At 43.1% G+C, this 24452-nt stretch overlaps 1 protein-coding gene across 1 annotated transcript in view; it reads right to left on the bottom strand.

Moving 5' to 3' along the window:
* The window catches only part of GRIA3 (glutamate ionotropic receptor AMPA type subunit 3), a 389236-nt gene that overhangs the window by 3358 nt on the left and 361426 nt on the right, over positions 1-24452 (bottom strand). Inside the window, exons 13-15 of the mRNA XM_075539616.1 lie at positions 22313-22560; positions 21638-21752; positions 4047-4294 (exon numbers count right to left, since the gene is read on the bottom strand). Of these exons, the coding sequence (XP_075395731.1) occupies positions 4049-4294; positions 21638-21752; positions 22313-22560 (609 nt within the window). The 3' untranslated portion in view covers positions 4047-4048. The remainder of the gene's footprint in view (positions 1-4046; positions 4295-21637; positions 21753-22312; positions 22561-24452) is intronic.

The raw sequence follows: 24452 nt of genomic DNA, 5'->3' as shown, positions 1-24452 counted from the left end.
CCTCTCCTATGCTGCCCCTTTACTTTTCCAAGCATGATGTCCTTTACCACAGACTGGTCTCTCCTGACAATATTTCCAACATACATGAGACGAAGTTTTGCCATCCTTGCTTCTAAGGAGCCCTCTGGTCATACTTCACCCAAGACAGATCTGTTTACTCTTTTGGCAGTCCATGGTACTTTTTATATTTGTCCCCAGCCCCACAATTCAAACACATTAATTCTTCTTTGGGCTTCTTTATTCAATGTCCAACTCTCATATGCATATGAGGCAACTGAAAATATCATGCCTTAAGTCAGTCACACCTTAGTCTTCACATTAACACCCTTCCTTTTCACTATTGTAAAGAGGTCTTCTGCAGCAGATTCACCCAGTGCAATGCATCTTTTGATCTCTTGACTTCTGCTGCCATGAGCGTTGATTGTGGATCCAAACGAGACAAAGTCCTTGATAGCTACAATCTCTGGCCTGTTTATCATGATGTAACCTGTTGGTCCAGGTGTACAATATCACTAATTCTTACTGTATCATTTCCTAGTTTTAACTTTCACAGAAGGAAAAATCTGTACATGAAGAACACCAATATTTTCACTACCCACTCAACATAGGATGATATCTTTTAAATGGGCAACTTTCCCCCCCAAACAAACACAGAAAACACCATTGAAGAAAACCCCAAAAGTCAAGGTGGTTCTGCACAGCAACGAGGAAAGTGGGACACATTCTTAGCACTATTGGCAAATGTAGGGCACGGTGAACCTGGAGCGCTTGATGGTCAGGGCGTGTTTGGGGGTCACACCGCCAATATGGGTCATTAACCAGAGAGGCAGCAGGTAGACAAGAGGCTGTCTGCTCCTTAACCCATTGCTGTTGGGTGGTTCCCTACTCATGGCGACCCCATCGGGCAGTTTAGAACTTCCCCAGAGGGTTTCCAAGTCGGGTGGGTTCCAACCACCAATCGTGTGGTTAGCGGCTCAGTGCTTAACTCAACTGCGGCACGAGGGCTCCTTGTGAGTACCAAACACGACCTGAGGTTGAGGCACGAGTTCTCATGAGTCTACCAATCCCGAGCCCACCGTCACCAGGGAGCAATGAGAGTACTCCTGCCACTTTTAAGGATGACTTTCAAAAAACCGAGGAGCTAGGGTGGTGCTGTCGCCTAGGCATTAGGATACTAACTATGAAGCTAGCACTTGACACCTCCCTCCCCCAGTTGGACTGCAGGAGAAAATGAGGCTATCTGCTCCCCTAAAGATGTGTCGTTGCAGAAACTGTACAGGGCTGATGTGAATCAGAATTGACTAGATAGTTGGCTATGAGTTTGGTGGTTTTATTTTCTTCCCCATAAAACCTAGATTTCACCTGGACCATATTTTTTGGAGGTGATTTGCTCCTAAGTCATCCGTCCTGAAGAATATTCTATGACTGATTATTTTGGAAGGAGACCACCAGACCTTTCTTCGGAGGCACCTCTAACCTTTTGGTTAGAAAGTGAGCATGCTAACGATTTCCATCATCCCAAGATCTCCTAAAGAATTCCTGGGAACTATGATCCTCGACGGTTGGCCCTGATAATTAGCAATCAAAGTTTAACCCTGATCTTTGTGTCCCTAAATAGACTCCATGCCAGGCCAAAGAACCAGAAGCCTAAGAACTAGGCAACAAGCTAGAAGTTGCTGGGAAATATTCCAGAACTTCTTGGAAAATAAGAGATGAATGGGTGAGGATCTCCCTCTCCACCAGCCAACTGGCTGAAGTTGGCTATTTTTCTTTTCCTGCGTTGGGGCTCTTGATGGACACATATAAGGTCTCCTGGCCCTCCTTCCTTCTTGTCTTGAGACTTCACACAGCCTCGGGGGATCGATTTGTTTGCAGAGGCTCTTTCTGGATTTTCTTTCCACTTTATCCCGGAGATGGTTATCAGGGTGTGTGTACCTCCATTACTCTGACTTTTGCTTCATAAAAGTAGGTCAGCCAAGACAACCAAGGTAAGCCAGAGGAGCAGACACGGGTTCTGAGGCTCTTCCTTCAGGGGGGATGTTCTGACACTCCATCGCAGGATCGCAAAAAGCCTACCCATTGAACACAGGCTGGCGGAGCACATTTTCTTTCTCCTCTTTCTCTTTTTTTTAAAGGTTAAATTCTCTGAGATAATTTCCCTCATGATCTTCCTACTCTGTGAACAGCATCGAAGCTTGTGAGAAACTCAGAAATGCAGGACCCATCCCGCGTCCCTCAAAGTGGATTTTGTGGCCAAGTGGAATCTGCTCTCCATTTGACTGAAATTTTCCCTTGTTTTCAAAGTTTCTGGAGGCTGTCCAGCCAAGAGAGGTTAGAGGCTGTATGTGTGTGTAAAGATGCAGTATACTCAGATGTGTTGCCTTGGGCAAGCACTTGATGTGGCTGGGTTTCCTCAAATGAAAAAAAAACTATTTGGTTGATTTTTACTGCAAATAAGGATGCTTGGGAAAGTGTCATATAGACTTAAGGTGTATTAGTTATTTGGATGTCAGTACCTCAGAAATCGGGATGATTAAACGATCCTAAGACAAAGAAAATAAAATATACAAAATTGTAATGAACCTATGTAAATTACTCAAGGAGTACAATATTGAAAGGGAGCAAACACCTTAGGTGTGAACATGCAAACAATGCTAATAACAGATGAAACCATATATCACACACACGCAATGAAATGGGAACCCTGGTCAGTGTAGTAGAGACCTTGCGGTAAAATGTTACCATGTGCAGCAGAAATGAACAATCAGCAAATTCACCAAACGAGATGATGCTTTCCTTCATGAAAGCAAATGACTGGTTTGGATTCAAATATTAGTATTATTTTTAAAGGCTGTATGTAGATTCTTAATGTGAAATACAAGAAGGCCAGAACACAAATGCCTTTGTAGAGGTGCAACGTGGCAATTTTACTCATGGAGTCAAACGTTTTCCTCCTCAAATGAGTGAGATGACATTGCCAATTGTTCGGTTCCACTTCAGGTAGGAGTGTGAGCGATGACAGATGAACTTGGAGGTAACCAGACTAGAGCATGTGCTTTTCAGCACGTTCAGAATTTATCTGGTTCCTAATTTCAAGCTGGCCTTTGGATATCTTTGTGCTATCAGTGGGGTGTGTTCAAGATGGACTCAGGTTCATCCGAGTATGTATTTGGGAGTGGCCAGCAAGAGGGAGCCCCCACTGTCCTTTGGGAGATACTTACCAGACATAATTTCTCAGGAAAGGACAACAAAAGGACTCAAGATGAAGAGAATTGAGACACATGCAAATTGGTTACTAAAAGAACCTCAACTCCCCTGTGGAACAGGGCACTACTTAAAGGGGCAAGGCTTCCCGTTCATCCCTGATCTTAAAAGCCATTCAAAGCAGCTGCTTTCTTTAGAACTGCTCTTCCCAATCCGCTAGCCATAGCTACACGTAACCATTGACCATTTGATATGTAGCTGGTATAAACTGAGATGTGCTGAAAGTGTCCAATACAGGTCAAATTCCTAAGACTTAGTATGAAAGAATTTATTCATCATTAATTTTTATATTGATTGCATGTTGACATAATAACTGGGTAAATAAAATATGAGAGGGCTTCAGAAAGTTTGTCTGTTAAAAAAAATCCATTATCTTTGAATTCCATTTTTCCCACAAATGTTTTGAAAACCCTTCATGTGTGATTAGGCTTAATGTCACTGTTTTCTTTCCCATTTTGAATATGCTATGAGCACATCAAAAATTATGTGCGTATGCGGCTCACATGTGTGATTTGCATATATTTCCATTGCTTGACGCACCTCTAGCGAACTTTAGTTTTCTCTTTGGGTCACAGACTGCAATGTAATTATGAATTGGTGGTTAGAAAAGCACCATGGCTTGATGAGAGAGCACAGCCATTGTTTCCAAAGAATGAAATGGTTGCGAAGCAAAGACAATGCTTGAAACAATAAACTAAATAAAAAGACAAAGCAAGAATGGAAAGAAAGAGATGAACACACAGAAAAGTAAGGCAGATTAGTTTCCTAGACCTTCACCGTACCCCTAGATCTTAACACTCTCTGTTCCATACACGTTGTAGCCTTCTCTGTATGTAGCGTAATTCTGAGTGGTGGTGGCAGGAGCAGGCTTAAAGTTTTGGGTGTTCTTTGTGAGTTTCATGCGTTTGGACTCTGCCCGTGATTTGTAACAGAATTCTATCAAAGCCACCATCATGGCCAGCCCCAGACCTCCAACAAGTATATAGAAAACTCCTGCCACGTTGCTCAGGCTCAGAGCGCTGGTCTTGTCCTAAGAGAAATGAACAAGGCGATTAGTTCTTGGGGAAAACAAAGGCACTGGGATATTATAAGACAATACAAGAGTATAGGAGAGTTCTAAGTTGTCAAATAACATTGATGTAAGTGTTATGACTCAACTCTGGCAATTGGCTAATGTCTCCCAATGACCAGCAAGATGGTAGACTGTGCTTCTGTGAACACTTGTGATCCTCACCTCAACGTTCTTTTGTTCGATTCCTTAAGTCACGTAGTACCTCAAAATGGTGTTCAACAACTCAAGGAAACACCACGGGGCCAGGGGAATCAAAGCGTAAACACAAGCACAATGTATTCCTCTGCCAGCCGCAATCAGCACCATTTGCCAGACTTGAGGTGTGACATAATCTCTAGACATGTAACACTCTTTTCATTTGGGAACTTGAAGCACTCTTTCCTCTCTCTGCCCCGCAACACCCCTTTCTCCCTTGTTCTCCCTGGGACAAACTTTGCCAGCTAGCCTTTAAAGATACCAGGTAAGAATCTTAGAGGTTCCTGATATTCTTATCTGGGGACTTACTGCACAAGGGTCACTTCCAAAAAAAAAAAAAGGATAACTTTTCCCTGTCCTTCAGTGGCTGCGAAATCTTTGTTCCCTTTGGGGAGTGGTAGCTAACTTCTTACCCTAGTTAAACTCAAGACAGCAAGCCTCTGTGCTGCACGAATAAGGGTGTAGCTCAAGAATCGACTCTATTCCACCTTCCTGGGAGCTTAAAACTGTCCAGAAGGAACCATTGGCTTCTGGATTGACTCCATATGAATCAGAAAGCTTCTCCAGGAGGCTGATGGTTAAAAAAAGTTCAGCTGATTCTTAGGTTTTATTTGGGAGTAGGTAGTAGAGAATACTACTACTACTAAAAATATTCCACTTGTCTATTTTCTATTTCATAGGGGGCGAGGCTGGGGGGTGTGTGGTTAAAACAAGGAAGCCGGTCAGTGACTTTCAGGTCAAACTGTGCTAGTCTCACTAAGCTATCTGCCTAGACGAAAAAGCAGAATCTGAACTGTTCAGAACGATCAGAGTTGGTGCCTGGAGCCCTACCTTGAGGTAGGACACACCAAGGGCCAGGAGTCTTTCTTTGGAAAAAGAAAATAAAATAGCATTTTGTAGTCTTTTTAGAGGGGATGTAACCATTTTGCTGCTGATGGAATTGAATGGAACACCCAAATGACTAAAGCAGGGAACTGAGCGTCTTATTTATATAATAACTGAGCGACTCGACGGTGCCCATTGCTGACACGACTCGTCACGGCTCAGCTAGTGCTGGGATCACTTAAAGAATTCAATTCAAAAACCGTACGGCTGTGTCTTTCTAGTTTCTAGTTAGGGCACCAGCCCTAAGCTTATTTGCCTAATTAAAAGGCCAATTGGACATGAATCACATGGTTGGAAGGGAACTAGGTGTGCAAGTGTCTCATGTCTACAGCAAGCTTGAAATAGCCACTCTCCTAGGATAAATGGCAACCAGACAAGTAGTGTGCATTTTGGTCACTTAGGAAGCAGTGGACCATCTCCTGAAGGAGGAGACTAGTGATGCTCTCTGTAAGGATGTTTATTTCCAATTTCCAGTACACCCTTATCTGTAATTACACACACGTGTGTGTTTATGTATGTGATGTTATTTGATGGGGGTGAAATATTCTTTGACCTAGCTCACCTAAGCTCTAGCAACAAGGACAGTTTCAAGTTCCACATATTCAAGTTTCACAAGAGTTACAGAATTCCCTGATGTGGGATGTAAAAGACCAGTAGCAAAATGGTTCGCTGCACAGGGAAAATGAGTGGCATTTCATGAAATGAATTAACTGATACCACGATATTAGTTCAAAAAAAGGAGAGGCAAAATATTGAAACTAAAAAGAACTCTCTTAAGGGAGCGAAGGGGGGCAGGAAGGAGGTGGGGGAAGAGTGTTTCATGCTTATCAATGTGATGTTGACCTGACAATGTACACCGTCAAGGAGCATGCGGCGAAATTGTTAAACTATTCTGTACAGAGATTCAAATGAGACCACTGGAAGAGGGAAGTGTGACAGACTTAATGAGCTCTGCGATCCCAAACAGATGCTGAACGCAATACAGCCACAGCTAGGGTGAGGCCAGTCACTTTGCGTCCAGAGCCCAGTCTTTGATATTGACTTGTTTGACTTGTTATCAGATGGGATCGACATAATATCTTAATAAGCAAAGGTATTTACAACTACAAAGCCTCTGACACTGCAGGAGATTAAGAAAAAAGTACTGTCACAACTGGTTCTTTTTTGGGGGAGGGAATGGGTCATTGTTGTTAGATCTTTTGTTTGTTTGAACTTTTGACATGTGAAATACAGTAAAACCCCCTTATAACACAGCTCATTCTTTTATAGCATTGGAAACCACCGTGGGGCCAGATTGAGTTCCCTGATCACAGCAGCTCTATGGACTCACTCGGCGATTGACGCCAGGGGCGGGGGGGGGGGGGGGCGGGGGGGGGCAGACAGCGGAGGCTGGTGTTTGCCTTTGGCCTGAGTGCCGGTGTTATAAAGGGGTCCCACTGTGTCAGGGAGTGTGTGTTGGGAAGGAAAGCCATTTGAGGGTAGAAAATAAAGAGTGGGTCAAAATGTGATTGCTAATCAGTACAAAAAGACCTTCAGTGACTGACCTTACTCCCGGAGTCCTTGGCTCCGCACTCCCCCTTATCGTACCACCATTTGTTTTTCAGCTTGTCTAAGATGCCTTGTTCACTGAGTTTCAATACTGCAAGGTTTACAGGCGTTCTTCACGTGGGAAATAACATAAATAACATTATATTATGTTATTTTATGTTATTCAAGCTTCAAACTATTTTAAAACTATAGAAAGCGATAAAGCAGGGGGCCCTGGCCACAGAGTAATTTCAGACACTGCAGGCAACCTGAGCATTACCTTATCACAAGTTAACACTACAGCGACGCTATATTTACCAGGGCCTGCCCATATCGCTTTGAGTAATCGGCACACACTGTTAAATAATGAGGATCGAGGGGAAAAAAGGCACTCCTCAAGTAGGCTCTGTGTAGTGAGGAGGGTCTCCCCATGGGTGACAATCGTTGGCGGCAGCTGGTAGTAGCTTTGTGACAGAGATGTGGTGGGTTTGATCTAACTGGGTGTCTTGTTGTACCTCCAGACAGAAAGCAAGCTTTATGGGGAAGTAGGGAGGGGACATGACCACAAGGAGAAGAGTTTCCATATAGTGTACCAAGGAGAATGGATAGATCCCAACAGAATAGAAGGCAGACTAGTGAATAGCATGCCTGTTAATTAGTTGTCCTTTGTTCCACATATCTGTTTCACAACTGAACACGGTCCCCAGAAAGACCTGCACTACGTACAAGTCCTGACTCCACAAACATGTGGTCTGAAGGCTGTATGCACATATTGGTCTTGCTATGAAACATAGAACTTGGCCCTCTGACTTCTGAGCAAGAGGAGTGCTTTCAACGATGGGAGAATCCGTCTAGGACTGTTTTTGAGTTACTGACTGGCTGTTTGATATGGCTACCCATTTTATCTGTGGCCAACTTAGATTACTACAGAGTTGGCCACATTGTTGGAAAATGGATTACTAAAATGGTATGCTGTGGCCTACAGTGGGTAGCACCACAGGAGGACGAATTTGAACTCACAGCCATCGAGTGGATGGTGACTCATAGCAACCCTTCTAGGACAGGGTTTCTGAGACTGTGAATCTTTATGGGATTAGAAAACCCCATCTTTCTCTCCCGAAGCAGCTGGTGGTTTTCTAACTGCTGACCTTGTAGCTATCTGTCCAGTGTGTCACTACTAGGCCACAGAATCGAGACCTTGTTCTAGAAAGCCAGGACTTCTTGAATTGAAAGGCTGATAAATCCCCAGGAGGCCATGCCACTGATTCTTAGTCATCCACTTAAAGGGTGAGGGCCACATTCATAGTTCCTGAACAAATGCATGAAACAACTGTGTTCAAGAAATAGGAGAAGGCTTTGATCTCGTAGAGATTGTTTCTGCAGCGGTAAAATGGAAATTGTGACCTTTGCCTTGTCTTCTCTCTAAGGCTAGTGAATTCTAAATGAAGAGTCTCTCATAACTCTGGATAAAAAATGTATGATACATTGAGCATGGCATGATTCTATTATGAAGCAACTGACTTATTTGGAAAATATCACCAACACTAGTTCACACTGGTCCAAACGTCCCCAATTGAAAAGGACCAGAGCAGACAAAATTAAGTAACAATAAACATGCCACCGAACTTCTTTGCTTATTTTGATAAGCCAGACCACCCAACTGATCTAGACATTGACAAGGCTTCCTTTAATTGCCAAGATCTGGCTTCTATCAGTCCAAGTTTACAAAGCCATTACCTTTCTTCCCCCATTTGCTGTGGAGAGCAGAGGGGCCATCTCATTTAGAGAAAATCTTACCATCTTTTAAAGAATTTCAGAGCTGCTGAGATTGGAAAACGGTCAAACCTTTAGTGTCAAGGTGGCAACACTTTCCAGGTGAGCACAGGGGCTCATATGGAGAATATCTGCATTTGATGTCTCACTGGGAGATTGGGGTCTTTTCAAACTGTCACGAGCTCCTTGAATGAATGTTCGGAAACCTAGCATTCTCCAATGGCAACCAGAGTTGCTTGGAATGCAAAGTACAACCATATATTCAAATGGAAGTTTTGAGGCTCTTTAAGATATTATTGGCCATAAAAATCAAATCTGACTCTCTTAAAGGACAGGTCATCGTTGGCCTGGAGTCTAGTGTTGAAGTTGCCTTCTTCCCTATCCTCCTCTTAAAAAAAAAATCTTGTCACTATATTATGTCTTTCGTCAGGTGCCGGACTCAGGCTCAGCACTATGGCAACTAGCAATGGCATACACAAGACCGAATCCATCGGGATCACAGGAAAGAGGACAAAAGCATTTATCTTCTTCTTTCTGTACATTCTCTTTCTTACTGCAAAGAGCCCACTGTCCTCCCACTCCTCTCTTACTGAGCCGTGTCCTCCCTCGAGGCACTGTGTTCTTCAAATTGCCCCCATTCATTTTTTCCTGTACTGCTGCTCTTGCTAGATCTCTGGAACAGAGTAGTCTGATTAAACACATTCACCCTCAGGTCTAAACAAAGAACTTCCCCCATCCCTAGAGATCCTTGTTTGTACAGCCGCTCTTCAGCCTTTAAGCAAAGCGAGTTGTTAAAAGTGTGGCATGTTAAGTTCAGAGGCGTGGTTTCTCAGAGTGTGGTCTCCAGACTGCTGGGGTTTTCTCGAAGCTCTTTCATCAGAGCCCCTTCAAGGTCGAAAATCTGGTTCTAAAACTATTGAGAAATTGCCCATTTCACTCTAATTCCTGGGGGCCACTTGATGGGCCATATCGCAACAGACTGCATGAAGAAGCAGAAAGGAGAATCCCGGTCCCTTCCGCTAAGGCAGATATTAAAAAGGTATGCAAACATGTTAGACAATGCAACTCTTCTCACTATTTTTTAAAAAGCAGTTATTTTCATAAAGCATGCTACTTATACAAACATATATCTTCAGTTGACTGTTGTTTTTTAAACAAATGAATGAAAATCTGGTAAGTTCCTCAGTGTTGACTCTGATATGGTAAATATTAGTAGAGTACATGCCAACAAACTATTTTTTGGGACTCTCGATAACTTTCAAGCATGTTAAAAGAGCCTTGAATGGGTGGGTGGTGGGGGGCGTTGGGGAAGTGCTGGTTTGGCAGGGGGAAGGCACTTCCTCTACCCACTCTTAAGGGGATGAGTGCCACCATCCACTTAGCATCCTGCTTCTGCTCAGTGTTCTTTCCCTCCTGCAGGCCATCCAGTGGCTTCCAGAGCGCCTAGTAACTGCGCTTCCTTCTATGGCCTCCACCATGACAGAGTTTTCCTCAGAGCAGTGGTTCTAAATGGGGGAAATCTTATCCTTCAGGGGACATTTGGCAATGTTTGAAGTCATTGGTTATTGTCACATATAAGAAAGGGAGTGGTACTAGTACTTAATGGGTTAGAGGCCAGGGAGGCTGCTAGCCATCCTGAGCTGCACAAGACCCTCAACAAAGACTTATTAAGCCCCACGTGCCAATAGTGGCATTGGTGAGAAACTTTCTTGTACAGCATCCAGACCTTGACTGAGATGCCCTGGGACTTGAGAGATATCTGGCACATGATATACTTCTCCAACTTTAGTCTTTGATTGGAGAAGAAAAACCAAACACATCACAGGGCTTGTGCAATCTGGCAGGGAACCAATGTGCATTTGGGTACTTCTAAATAAAAATGCGGGAGAAAAACAAACATATCAAGCATCGGCACAGCCAAGGAGGATAAAAGCTGTAATCAGAAATCACAGATAATACCACCTAACAAGGTTAGGATAGGTGCCAAGAAAAGAAAGAGTAAGTACCTTAGAAGCCAAAGCTCCTAGAAGTCTATGTTGCTGCAGGGTAGAATAAATTTCCATGATGGCAAGGAAAAATGGCCTTTTCCCACATAATTTTCTCTTTTACTGTACTTTACTATTTGTGTTGCCAAGCCCAATCCCAACAAAATTTATTACGCCCTCCCCAACACACACACACACACACACACACACACACACGCACGCACACACATGGATATTTTGAAGAAATCAAGTGGAATGAAGTGGGCGTTTCAAATGTCACTTTCTCCACGAAGCTTTCCTCTTCGCCCTCTACCACTTTCTACCTTGTCTGGTTATGTCTGCCCATGCCTACGCCAGAGGACAGTTTAACTTCTCAAGGGCAGGGAATGTGTCTTGTGTATTATGTAGCTCCACTTAAGAACTAACTTGCCATTCTGCTTTTCAGTCCAGTGCCTTCACCAAGTTATTGTTAGCATGGTTGTTTTGTCAAGTTTCGTCATTCTAAGAAGGGAGCTGCATGGTCTCTGTAAGCAAAGAAACGGAGGCACTGATAGGTTAAGCAATCTGCTCAAGTCTGCACAGCAAATTCTGGGGCAGGGTAGAAGGCAAATGAATCTAGTCAACTCAGTATTGTTCCCATGGAATGTACAGAAGGGTCGCAGCCCTTTTTATTTTTGCTCATCAGGCTTGGCTATTCATAATGGTGCTTTGTTTTTCTTCAGAGACCACTATATTCTCAAGAGCTATCATCCTAGCAAGGACAGATCTGACAACCAGGGCCTTCCTTTTACTGTGGGGGTAGCGATCTATCTCCAGGGGGACGTCTCAGAGCAATTACTGCAGGCCCTTAACTGGTACCTAAGAGAATTATAAGTCAGAAATATTTATCATGCTCACCTCAAAAGAGAACAGATAGAATTAAACAAAGTAGGTCAGATTCCTATCGTGGAAATTAGTCAGACATTCTCCCCTCTGAAGGGCTTGCTATGAACTTTCCGCTGCGTGTGGAGCCCTTTGTAAACAAAGAGAGGGGTCAGCTTGCTCAGGGAGAAAGCAGGAGAGCGTTGCGATGGGATTTCAGGGGCCTGGGAATGTCCCTCTGTCCAAAATTGTGTTCCTCTCTGGGACCTACAGTGCCACCAGGAGAATTTCACACTTGTAAGTTTCAGGACCATTCCTTGTGACAATACAACTCTCCCTGGGAAATGGCAGAGCTAACAATGAGTGATTATTTACAAACAACAACTCTTTGTTCTATTTTGCTTGTCAATTGTTGGGGTGGAGACAGGGCGTATAAAGTTCCTTTAAGAAGAAAAAGTCTCGCTGTAGGCAAGTCATCAAAATATCCACACCACTGATCTGCTTGAGAGGGCAGCAGTCATTGCGAATTAGATCTCATTTAAAAATCAACGCAGATCATGCTGGCCTGTGACTGGATGCTAGTTCCCGAGTGTGGGGACACAGTTATAAGTAGTGACACCTGGTTTTGTTTTTTCAGTGTTCCATTTTATAGGGGGGGGGGTATCATGATTATGGAGTCCCTGGGTGGTATAAATGGTTAACCCGCTCCTCAGGAAAAGGTCGGGTGAGGTATTTCTGAGAAACCAGTCCTTGAAAATCCGGTAGCACATAGTCCTGCTGCGACACACACGAAGGAGGTCACCGTGAGTCAGAGTCGACTCTGTAGCAACCGTTTTTTTAAAACAATATTATTCATAATGTATCGATAATGAATTCTACTTTTGAAATCAACGTCATTGGCTGGTGCAAATGCCTGCTTATCTCTGCCATGCACACCTGGCAATAGGTGAGCTGCAAAAGGCCGGGCGCCCCGTCCCACGCCTCTGCTCCACAGGTGGTGGTTGCCTGGAGGCCGGGCTTGGGTCCTGTATGAACCACCCAGCTAGTTCAAAGCCTCCACGCTCTCTTACTGATGGCAAATGTTATAGTCAAAGGCAGCTTTAGGATCAGAGAAACTAAGATCTTTATTCTGCGAAAGTGGAAAATGCTGTTTTGTTTTTTTTTAGTGAGATAAAAATGTTGATCTATTTCCAAAGCAGTGCCTAATTTATTCTTTAAGTTTGCTTTCAGGTGATACCTAAATACTGAAATAAATATCTGGGAGGCATTCTGTATTGCTTGTTATGAACACAGGCATTTTGAGAGATGGCTGTGAGATCCCGAGCTTCATCATGGGGGACAAGAAGAAAAAATTAGGGCCTTGTGAATGATCGAGTTTATTCCTCTAAATAATCTGGTGATCCCATAGAGAGGAATTTGTACTATAGCTATGGCCCCGGGCCTGAAAAATCTAGGGTCTCAGGGTTTTAGGACGATTTACCCACCCAAGAGGTTGTGGGCTCGAAATGGCTCCACAGAATGGCTTCTCTTCTCTGTTCTGAGCAGAGACTCGTACACAGCAATGAGTACTGCCACAAGATCACCAATGCTGCCTTTCGGAGGGACCCGACATGCACAGGCCATGGAGAAAGACAAGCTCACAGCAGAGAAGTCAAAGGAAGAGTGAGCTAGGGCTTCCACTTAACTAGAAGCCTGCGCTAACAACCTCATAGCTCGATGATGCACATGGAGACTTCTCACAACCTAAGCTGGCAGCCCTTCTCCTACCATATCCCTTATAAGTTACTAAGAGTTCCTCCTTGGCTCATACAACTCTTCTCACAATCCATACACACATCAATTGTGTAAAGCACATGTGTACATTCATTGCCCTCAACATTCTCAAAACATTTGCTCTCCACTTAAGCCCCTGGCATCAAGTCCTCATTTTTCCCCCTCCCGCCTCGCTCCCTGCTCCCTCATGAGCCCTTGATAATTTATAAATTATTATTTTGTCATATCTTGCTCTGTCCGACGTCTCCCTTCACCCACTTTTCTGTTGTCTGTCCCTCAGGAAGGAGGTCACCTGTAGATCCTTGTAATCGCTTCCCTCTTTCCAACCCACTCACTCTCTATCCTCCCAGTATTGCCACTCACACCGCTGGCCCTGAAGCTATCTTCCACCCTGCATTCCCTGTATTTCCAGTTCCTATCTGTACCAGTGTACATCCTCTGGTCTAGCCAGATTTGCAAGGTAGAATTTGGATCATGATAGTTGGGGGTGGGAGTAGGAAGCATTTAGGAACTAGAGGAAAGCTGTTAGGACCAACGAGGAGAAGATTCTTTGATGGACCAAAGCATTTATTATCAGGTCCTTTCCATTCCTTTCTGGAGACTGACCAGGGCCAGGTGTCGGGAAGAGTAATAGCTCTCCACAGAGCAGCTGCTAGAGCCCATGGCAGTTTAAAACCTGACTTGCAACAACACCAGCACATCTGCAGCTGTATCCCCTTCTGTGTACTGAGGTGCCTGCATGTAGGATTGCAGAAGCATGAAGGTTTATGTTCTTTCATTTCTTCTGCTCTTGTATTAGCCGGAGCTTTCTCCCCACACTCGGAGCATGCATGCATAGTACTGCAGGCATTACTGGCCACTGGCCATCCCAGTCACTTTCATTGCAAAGGGGCAACTATAGTGATTTGCAGACTTTCACAGTGCTTAACTGCTAGCAGCGGCCTCTGAGAGTATTTGTATCTGTGCAATTCACAAATGTAGTTCAAACCTATTTAACTCCTTGCTAATGGGATCATAATTTAATATAAGCGCAGAGAGAAAATTCAATAATGCATGCATTAAGAGTTGAAAGCTGTGAGTCATTTCATTAAGGATCTAACAATGCTAGTGATTGAAACCTATCTATAAGTATCTGTGCTAAAGAAACAGCCCTATAACCAACGTTTAGTCATGTGGGTAAATCCAGTAGTGTTCGAAATGAGAACTTCTCAAAATTTAAAGCAATAGACCCCTTGATTCCACAGGTTATAATGTTCACTGATGGATTTCTGCCAGATCTGGCCTCTGTCCAGCCTCCGCCTGTAGAAATCCCTAATCATTATGGGTTGCGGACTATTTTACACAGCCTACTTTGTCAGTAAGACTTCAGTTTTAATTTGTCCCTGACAGTTAGAAAGAAGAGGCTCAGGGAAGCTGCCAAAGCCAGTTTGGAACACAAAGCGGCCATGGATACCTTCCCAAGTACATATTCTGGACGACTCACTATCTAAACCTGTCTTAGAATCTATTGAAAGCCAAACTATCAAATTTGGTGTTGACTTGTTATGTATGTGACGTGTATTTCCTGTAGTTCAACCCAATGGTGCTAAAAACCAAAAAGGTACAGATTGAGAAGGTGGAGAGAAACCAATCTTTACCAGACATACTATGATGAGTATCTCTGAAGCTTTCTAGTTCATTCCCTGGACTTGGGCGGGCAGGCGGGCGGGGGGAGGGGGGGTATGCATTTGGAAGACTTCAAGAAAAAGAGTCAGTCGTAGCAGAATCCTAAATAGATTGCAACCAATGAAGTCATCTAGCAGGCCTGAGAGTGGATGCCTGGTCGCTGTGGCAGGGCCCACACCATCTTCTTCAAGCATGCATTCCAGCATCCACACATCTGCATCCAAAATAGTGATGTGACACAGGACACACTACAGATCCTACATATCAATGTGTGCTACTGCCTTTGCTTCATATTTGGAGAAATATTTGTTTCAAGGCCAGATCAAATTAAGCAGGATGATAAATCCAGCACTTGGACCAGATTTTTTGCCATCTCTGACTAATGGAGATTTGTCTCATGGGCCAAGGGCCAAATGCTATACCGCTATCTAGGAAGTTAAAAGAGCACGGATTTTCATGGTTCTCCATAAAAAAGATTTCCCCCCACCCTTCTCCACCAATCCCAATGCCCACCCTCACCCAAGGTAGTTCCCTTGCTTCAGATCTTCCATGCTTCTGTTCCATGTCTGTCCTACCTTTCAGACAGTGTGGTTTTATACTCATCCCTTCAAGTGAGAGGACACCAAAAGGTTGGATTGGAGGTGGGCAGAGAAGGCAGACACATACACCTTTCACTCTAATGGCCCGGGTGTCTTTCCTCCTGATGATCGCATAACGGCATTCTTACCTTCAGGCTTTTCACTCCTGCTGCTCTTTCTGTAGCTCTGGGGTTGGACATTGTTCATTATTTGTCAATAAGAAACACATTCAAGTTATCAAGATAATATCAAAGGCAAATCATAGAAATCTACATTAAAGTCACGCAGTCAATTTCAAAAATTGCTAGAATGGAATGACTTTAAAGGTGTTTTCTTTCTGGATTACGACTTTTTTCCTCCCTCGGTGGTAACATTTATTCTTTAACATCTGGTAAAGGCAATGATTTTGGCAGTCACTGGCCTGGTTCAGTTCTTAAGGCAAAAAAGTCCCTTGCTTGAAGCAGCCACTTGAGAGAAAGTGAGGGTTTGCTTGTGGGAGGAAGACCTGAGTAAGTTCAAGGAGCAAATTCAGTCACTACCAGTTTCTTCATACTTCCAGGAAGCAGTACCAGCACAGAGACATGCAAATCAACGAAGAGCATAATATACTCACCCTACTCCTCGATCCCAAACCAGAGTCTCAGGAATTCACAGGAACTTCCGCTAAGACCCAGGGAGTGCCATCGATCTGTAATGATTCTTGCCTACACACACAACAGTGTCAATCAAAAGTCAGTGGGTCCCATCTTAACCTTGAGCATCCAGGACGTCTACCTTTATGGGTGGCGCCTGCCAATAAAAGGTCCATCTTGTTGCAGGTAAAGGCCGAGGCAGTTTCATGTCCATTACCCAAGGCCCAAGAATGTCAAAGAATTCTGGGTGTGGAAGAGAAGTGGTTAAGAGACGGTGGCATAGGAGAGGAGAATTGGAGACATACGTGGAGGAAGAAGAAATACACACAAAACTGAAGATCTCATTGATATGTATGGGAAACAGTACAACCTCATTCATCTATGTACAACTAAATAGGAAGCTGATAGAATTTGGAAATGGACTGTCGTGAAGTGTACCTTTTTACTATCTTTGAAGAGAATACTTGCTAAGCAAATGCATGGACTTTAAGGGGTAAAAAGATTGCCAGTGATAGGGGTGAGACACAGGTTTGAATTTCTTCTGCCGACACACACTTTTTTGGTATTTTGAAAGCACCCGTGTGAAAGGAAACACAACTAATTTAAATTGCAAGCTACTGTTTGTATCTATCCAAAGACATTCTCTAAGTTCTTCCCTAGCTTCATCTTTGTTGACTCGAGTGCGGATATATTTTCAAAGACGATAAAGTTGCATTTTGTTAGCAGTAATTCTGTAAGTGAACCACTGGTTTAAATGATGAATGTGTAAGTGTCTATCCTAGCCACACCCAACACTTCCTATATGGTTTCCCATTCAAGGTACAAACCATACCAGGAGGCCTGGCAGTGTAGGGGCTACAATGCGTACTTGCTAACCCACAGATCCATGGCTGGAACGCCCCAGCCCCCCTGCAGGAGGACGATATGGCAGTTGGCTTCTGCAAAGGTTAATAGCCTTGGAATCCTGATTGGGGGGGGGCAGTTCTGTGCTGTCTTTTGGGGTTGCTACGAGTTGGAGTTGACTCAACAACAATGGGCTTATCATTTAATTCTCATTGCAGTCAAAGGATCCCAAATGGTCCCATTGAAAACTTTCTCTTCTACTGTTCCCCAAAGTACCACAGTCTTCCTTGTCACCCTACTTATGCTGATTTTCAGCATGGAAAATAAGAGTACCGGAAATCCATTCAAATACATAGAATGAAAGTCAGATACAACTTAAGGGTGAAGTGGGGTAGGGTTTGTAATACTTTGCCATATCACCACCCCAGATATGGTTAACTTGTTTCACTCATCTGAGCCCCCCTTCTAAGGTAGATGGAAAAGTCAAGCTGACCCCTCCCCTGTACTCAGAGGATGAAGCAGGGCGGGTGGAAGGCTCAGGAGACTGAGCATCCGAGGCAACAGACAGTGGTGGAGGGCAGCGGAGGTGTCTGTGTGGGAATCCATCAGCTAAATCCTCATTCTGGTGTGATTTACAGCGACAGACTTTCACTGACTGTGTCACAAACCCCTGGTGATCAGGGCTTATCACTGCAACAACCTACTGGCTCTTAATTACCACATTTGCACACATGTTGTAATAAAGCACTAACACAAAAGAGTGATTTGCAGTTTGTAGGTTAAAAATCCCCAAACCACAGCTCTAATTTACATGGTCCTTGCCTTTGCATTTATAGTTCATCGAGGAAGGATAAACTCTGTTTTGTTTAGGCCTCATTTGGCCAAATTTAGAAAGCTGGTAACACCAAGCAATATTTGGGTAGGTCATCCATAAGTCTGGGTCAGTGATTGACTTTGTTCTTGAGTTCACATATTCATAAATTAAAACCACACAAATGATGACGTCAGCCTTTCAAGCATGTACACAATTACAACAGCCTGAGATGTTGCTGATCATTTTTACAGAACTGTAAAATTTCTAGAATAGGCTCAGAAGGTGTAGTGTCACATCTAGAGGGGGAAAAGGTCAACAATTTTATATAATTGCCCATTTATCATTATTTAAAGGTTGCAGGAGAGATACAGGGAAATAAGAAATACAGGTACTTTTCCCGCTCCTGGTTTCAGAGATAATAGGCAGGAACGCATTTCTGAAAAAGTAAAACCACTCATAAATGTCAGGCTTTGTGATGACTGTCATTTTTCCTAATCAGTCGTGAGCGCTGAAATGGCCTTACGACGCCATTTACTATGTAACCAAGGTGGCTGAGAATAAACCTGATTCTTATGGAAACATATCACATGCAATCAGATTGACATTTATCACTGGATGGATACATGTGATAATCACCTTCTGCAATAGCGTCAAAAGAGGTGACCCTGAAAATCAGCATAGATTTGTGAGAGCATAGCTGTGTGACCTTCTGAAAGTCACCATCATCCCTCAGTTGCACTTATTCTGCACACAAGATGATGGTATATCCAATAGTCAATTGTCATGTTAACTGGGGATGTGATACAATAAAGAAGTATAATCCATGAGGAGTCTCACTAATACAGTCCGCTTTGGACTAAACAGAAGGGAGGAATTATCTGAATGAGTAAAGAGAGACCTGAATTACAAAATTGGGCTGAAGAATGACAGTTTTATTACTTTTAGTCTAGTAGGTAGCTTGTAATGAATATGATTATATCTAATAAATGCTTGCAGCATTTGAAAAGGGTTTGTTTTCTGAAGGAAAAAAAATCACCTGGCAATCTAGTCTAAACTCATCATTTGCTTAGCAAACCTCTCTCCTCTCCATCCCTGATAATATCACGTTACACCGATTTTAATTTGTCCCTGTCCAATTTATCACAATTTATTGATTAGAGGGCTCCAAATGAATGAGGTTTCACTGCCATTTCTACCTCCTTCTCCATGGATTTACTTTTAGCATGATCACCAAATAGTGATTAAACAGATTCAAGTTCATCTCTTGCCCCTTCTCTTGCTCACTCCCAGAAAACAGCAGGTAGCAAGAAGGAAGAAGATAAAGGCAAGTTCCTTGGGGGTCCAGAAATGGAATAAGCAATCCTTGGAAGTGCAGCATTGAGCATACCTTTATCCATAGTTGAGAAAGGGGTTGACTTATTTGGCACAGTTGACTGGAGGAATGACCAAGAAAAGTGATTTGTAAGAGGCCTGGCGGGTAGCACTATGGTCAGGGAAATAAAAAACATTTCAGATCTATTGAAATTGTTTTCTATTTTGCAAATCAGATACTCTGTAAATCATGAACTGTCAATAAAGTTACTTGATAAAAATTTTGCAGCAGTATTAGCTGAGGGGAAAAAAGAAAACTTGATTGCTGGTTGTAATTAACAAATAGCTGGTCTAAACTTTTAGGGATCTTCATGATATCAAAACATCTGGGTGAAGGGTCAAATACGTGCAGTTTTTTGTTTGTTGATGTACCACTGAACGTCTGGTTATTTGAAACTTCTGGGCATGTGGCGTGGCATCCTGCGGATGTTTTAGAGTCATCTCGAGGTAGTCCATGGCTCCTTTTATCCATATTGAGTATGAATGATGAATCCACGAGAGCAATGTATTCACTGCAGCTCAATTTTCACTCTGCAAATCCCTTGAGTGATACAATTAAAGTTCTCTGTGGCCTGCTAATTGAATGAGAAAAAGACCAGGAAGAAGGTGCTAAATACTTTGGGCATCAGATCAGTCATTATAAAACTCAAATGAGTCAAAAGTTTGGCTACATTGTCCATGTCATCAATTCACATTAGTAGGGAAGGAAGTTACTGCGTATTGACACAGAGTAAAACCTTGATTAATTGAAATCCATAAGGGATGGGTGGAATCCTCAATAAGAATATAATCATTTTGTTTCATTCTTGGCTAATCATTTTGTGTTCTTAAAATGCTTGGATCCACTTTCTCACCTCAGGGAAGCTGCTTCTAATATTTGAGAGTCGATCCAAGTGGAGAAGAGATAGGAGGCAGAGCTGACCGTGACCTCAACTCAAGGTCATCTAATCCCAAACAACAACCATTCCGTGTGATCTTCTTTTTTGGGTACTATTGATGGGTTCTCATCAAAATGAAGTTCTGGGGGGTGGAGTGGGGGCGATCATTCAGTTAGTTGGCATACTGATTGGATGAGTTCTGGTTAATCAAGGTTTTACAATAAAAGGCCTCACCAGTATCTGGTAAGATTATGTGCTGAAGAAAGTTGTTTGAAAATTTGTTTCTTTGCAAGTGCTCTGGATCAGTGTTTCCAAACCCATATTCTACTGCAGACTGGCAAACTAACTTTTCCATCGGGGTTCTGAGGAATGGAGAGGGGATGAGAGGAGCGGAAGTGTAACCATCGTCTATGAAGGAGGAAAGTTTCGGCTTGCCGGTCTGGTGAGCAGTGGTTGGGAAACACTGTTCTTCATCAGAAGATGCCCGTGATATCTTGGTTGTACAAGAGCCAAGCTTACAGGCTTCAATATAATTTCCATGCCCTTTGGGCCATGGAGAATCCTGTTTCCAGATCCTCTCCCCTACTTACCAGTATGTCTTTCCATCCCTTCGTTTCCATGGCTTCTGAGCTTGCCCCTATCTCTTGATGCTTGGATGATGGGTACTCATTCATTCTAGCCTTGAAGAGTGTTAAGGAGCCAAAGGGAAGCCAAATAAGATGGGGTTTCTTAGGAGGGCAGCCTGGATAAGAATTCAACCTACCTGAATTGAGAACATGGCTAGGGAAAAGCCAAATCAGGGATTCATACACACAGTGTATCACAGTTGAGCGACGCATTTGTTTATACACAATGTCTTTGCAAATACTCTATATGGGGTGGCCCATTGAAGAAAGACCCTATTTAACTTGAAGCCTAAGGTGTTCTTTTGGCTTTCGAGTGAAATGGGGTCTGCTTCAATGGACCATCCCACATAGAGAACAACAGCTCCGCACTCATCCATATAATTAATAGAAGCCAGCCCTAATCAACCAACCGAGCTCCGCGAGTCACCATCACAGGGCAGAGAAAGAAAGGAACAAAGAAAGAACGAAAGCAAGAACGAATGAAAGAAAGAAAAACAAGGTTATCACCTGACTGGTAGCTAGATCTAATTTCTCAAACCACTCAACCAAGGCAGCCAGGGATAGGCGCACAGGGACGCCTTGGGCCCTGGAAAGCCAAGCAGAATGCAGCACACATCGTGGCCTCTGTAAGGCAACCAGTCTGGTGTGCGAAGAGAGGGAAGGAGTGTTGGACAGGGAGCCTCTGTCTGGGAGTTTAAGAAGGGACCCAAGTTAGATCAAAAATGCGGGCAGTGCCCTGAAGCCTTCTGCTTTCCAAAGCTGCCAGGCATGGGTTAACCTGGTCATTGCACTCGTATGTGTGAGTCGTCTGGTGCTTTCTCCTCAATAATAAGCTAACAGTCTTGCCGATTACTCGTCACTAAGGGTACCCGGTTGTGGTGACATTGAGGCTGACCTTGGAGTCACCGCCCCCGCTGCCGCACTCTCCTTTGTCGTACCACCATTTGTTTTTCAATTTGTCCAAGAGGCCTTGCTCATTCAGTTTTAATACTGCCAGGTTAACAGCATTTCTTGAAACGATAAAACATAACTTGTAAGAAAATGCACAAATGCTTAGGAAATCGTTAACGTATAGAAAAGGAGCACAAGAGGACAAATTGGCTAAATTTCACAGAACGTGGAGCTATAAAAAATGTCTGTACAGCAAATACAGGGTTAAATATTGGAAGGTGGCATGGAGGATAACACTTGCCCAAAACTGAAGTGTGCGGGAAATTGTCTTTGAGGAAAAAAAGTAACAAGAACACCACATCCATGCAATTAACATTCGTCACATATGGCACCATAACTTGGCTTTTACCATTTAAATTGAAAAAGCCGTTGAACTGTAAAATTAAAACAGCAACAAACAGTCAGAGAGGACCACACACAGAGAGAGAACATTAAAAAAAAAGGATGCATTAAATAGATGAAACCATAATTTACCGTCTTATTTAACTCCATGGAATATTGTAGATTTTAAACTTTTAAAAGTTACCTCAAAATCCACAAGAAAGAAAATGACAACAGAATGCATCAGGGTAGGTGGAATACTATAACAACACGGATATTGTTATATTATTCCACCCACCTTAATGCTGAGCCTTTTGGAGTTGCCACACCATAGCCTTTGGAATCCAGATTTCCACCAACTTTCATCGTATCACACGGTTTCCTCTGCTCGATGTACTCGTTCATGGTGGACTCCAGCAGGAAGGCGAACTTCCCTTTGGACTTTCGGACACGGGCCACTCCATCTGCCGTTGTTTTGGTGAACACAGACGGCTCTGCGGATTTCATGTAAGACCACATTTTCTCATAGACCGCAATTTTGGACCTCTGCAACGAAGAGATAAGAATTCTTAGAGCTACTGGGTTTAAAAATGGGAGGCTTTCAATAAGTTTTGACTGCAGCCCACAGTGAGTGACACTGCGACTCAGGAGACAAAAACATGTGGCCATATTTTTGCAATAGAGGTCCCTCAAAACCATACTCTGCCTAGCTGGGTGTAATGCTCCCTGGTATTCTCCATTCGAATTCACTTTGGGGAAAAAAGAGGCAGGAGAGCATTTATCTAATCATATTTTAAGCCATAGTCCCAAGAGAGTGAAAGCAGTTTTCATGTTGTTTTTGAGTTGTTCATGTTTCCACGCATTCTGGAAACTGCTTAATGACCTAAAATCATTCCGTCTATCCCTATCCCAGATCTACTTTTTGCTCATCTCTTTCTATGCCCGGTTTTGGGTCCTGGGAGGCGGATTCTTTGGTACTGTGTCACAAGCTTTCTTACCAGCTGGCTTTTGGTAGAAAGCACCACCAGAAGAAGACAGGAGTTTGGGAGTTGAGGGGAGCCTCAACTCTGCTTCCTCACTTTCTATTATTACTGTCTCCATAATGGCCATGCCCTCCATGACGACAGAGGTCCTTTCTTCCACGGCTCCAGCTCGGAATCGTCTCAGGACTATTCATACTGTGCAACTCTTTTTGTCCCTCTCATTCCACTAGCATTTTTAAACACTCCATTCCCTGAGCAATGACTCAATCTTCTCCCTCCCTCCCCCATTAGTAACCACTTTGATTAGTTCGTGGAAGTGATATCACACAGTATTTGTCCTTTGGGGACTCACTTGATGCTTTCAAGGTTCATCCATGCTATGGCATGATCAGCATTTCACTTCCCTTTCTGTCTGAGTAATATTCCACCGTATGTATATATCACCTTTTTGTTTATTCATTTTTATGTTGATGCATATGTTGGTTGCTCCCACCTGTGGCCATTGTGAAAAGTGCTGGTGTGCAGACTTCTGTCTGTGGGCCTACTTTGCTTTCTTCTGGGTACTTACCTAGCATTAGGCTTGCTGGATCAACTTTGGGAGAAACAACCAAACTTGTTTTCCACAGGGACCATCCATTTTAAATTCTTACCAGCTTACAGTTGAGGGTTCCAGTTTCTCCACAACCTCACCAAAACATGTTATTTTCCTTAAAACACACACACACACACACACACACACACACACACACACACACCAAACAACAACAACCCCCAAACCAAAAAACATCGCCATTCTGATGGAGGTGAAGTGGTATCACATTATAGTTTTCGTATGTGTCTTCCTAATGGCTAATTATGTTGAATATCTTTCCATGTGCTTGTTGGCCATTTGAATATCCATTTTGGTGAGCTAAGTCCTTTGCCCATTTTTTTTATTAGATCGTTGTTGTTAAGTTGTAGCCATTTTGTATAAATTTTGGATATTAGACCCTTACCTGAAATATGGTTCCTGAGAATTTTCTCCTAATCTGTGGGTTGTCTACAAGTTGCTGATTAAGTATTTTCATATACAGAAATATTTAATTCCTACGAGGTCTTATTTATATGGTCTGTCTTTTGCTGATTGTACTCCCTCCCCACCCAATCTGATAGTCCATTGGTGAACCCTCAGACACACCCTATATATTCTTCTAAGAGTTTTTTTTTTGTTTTTATTTTCACATTTAGACCTTTGACCCATTTTGAATTTTGTGTGAATGTGTATGGTGTGAGGTATGGATTCTGCTTCATTTTAATGCACATGGAAATCCAATTTTCGCAGCACTGTATATTGAAGAAACTTTCCCCCCAATGAATGGATTAGCATCGTTATAAAAAAAATCAGTTGACCATGGATGAAATGACTCATTCCTGGACTTGCAGTTGTCTCCATTGGTCATTCTATTATTATACTAG

Source organism: Tenrec ecaudatus, chromosome X (genome assembly GCF_050624435.1).
Source record: "Tenrec ecaudatus isolate mTenEca1 chromosome X, mTenEca1.hap1, whole genome shotgun sequence".
NCBI lineage: Eukaryota > Metazoa > Chordata > Mammalia > Afrosoricida > Tenrecidae > Tenrec > Tenrec ecaudatus.
The sequence above is the reverse complement of the archived record's forward strand: the minus strand, read 5'-3'. Positions and strand labels throughout refer to the sequence as shown.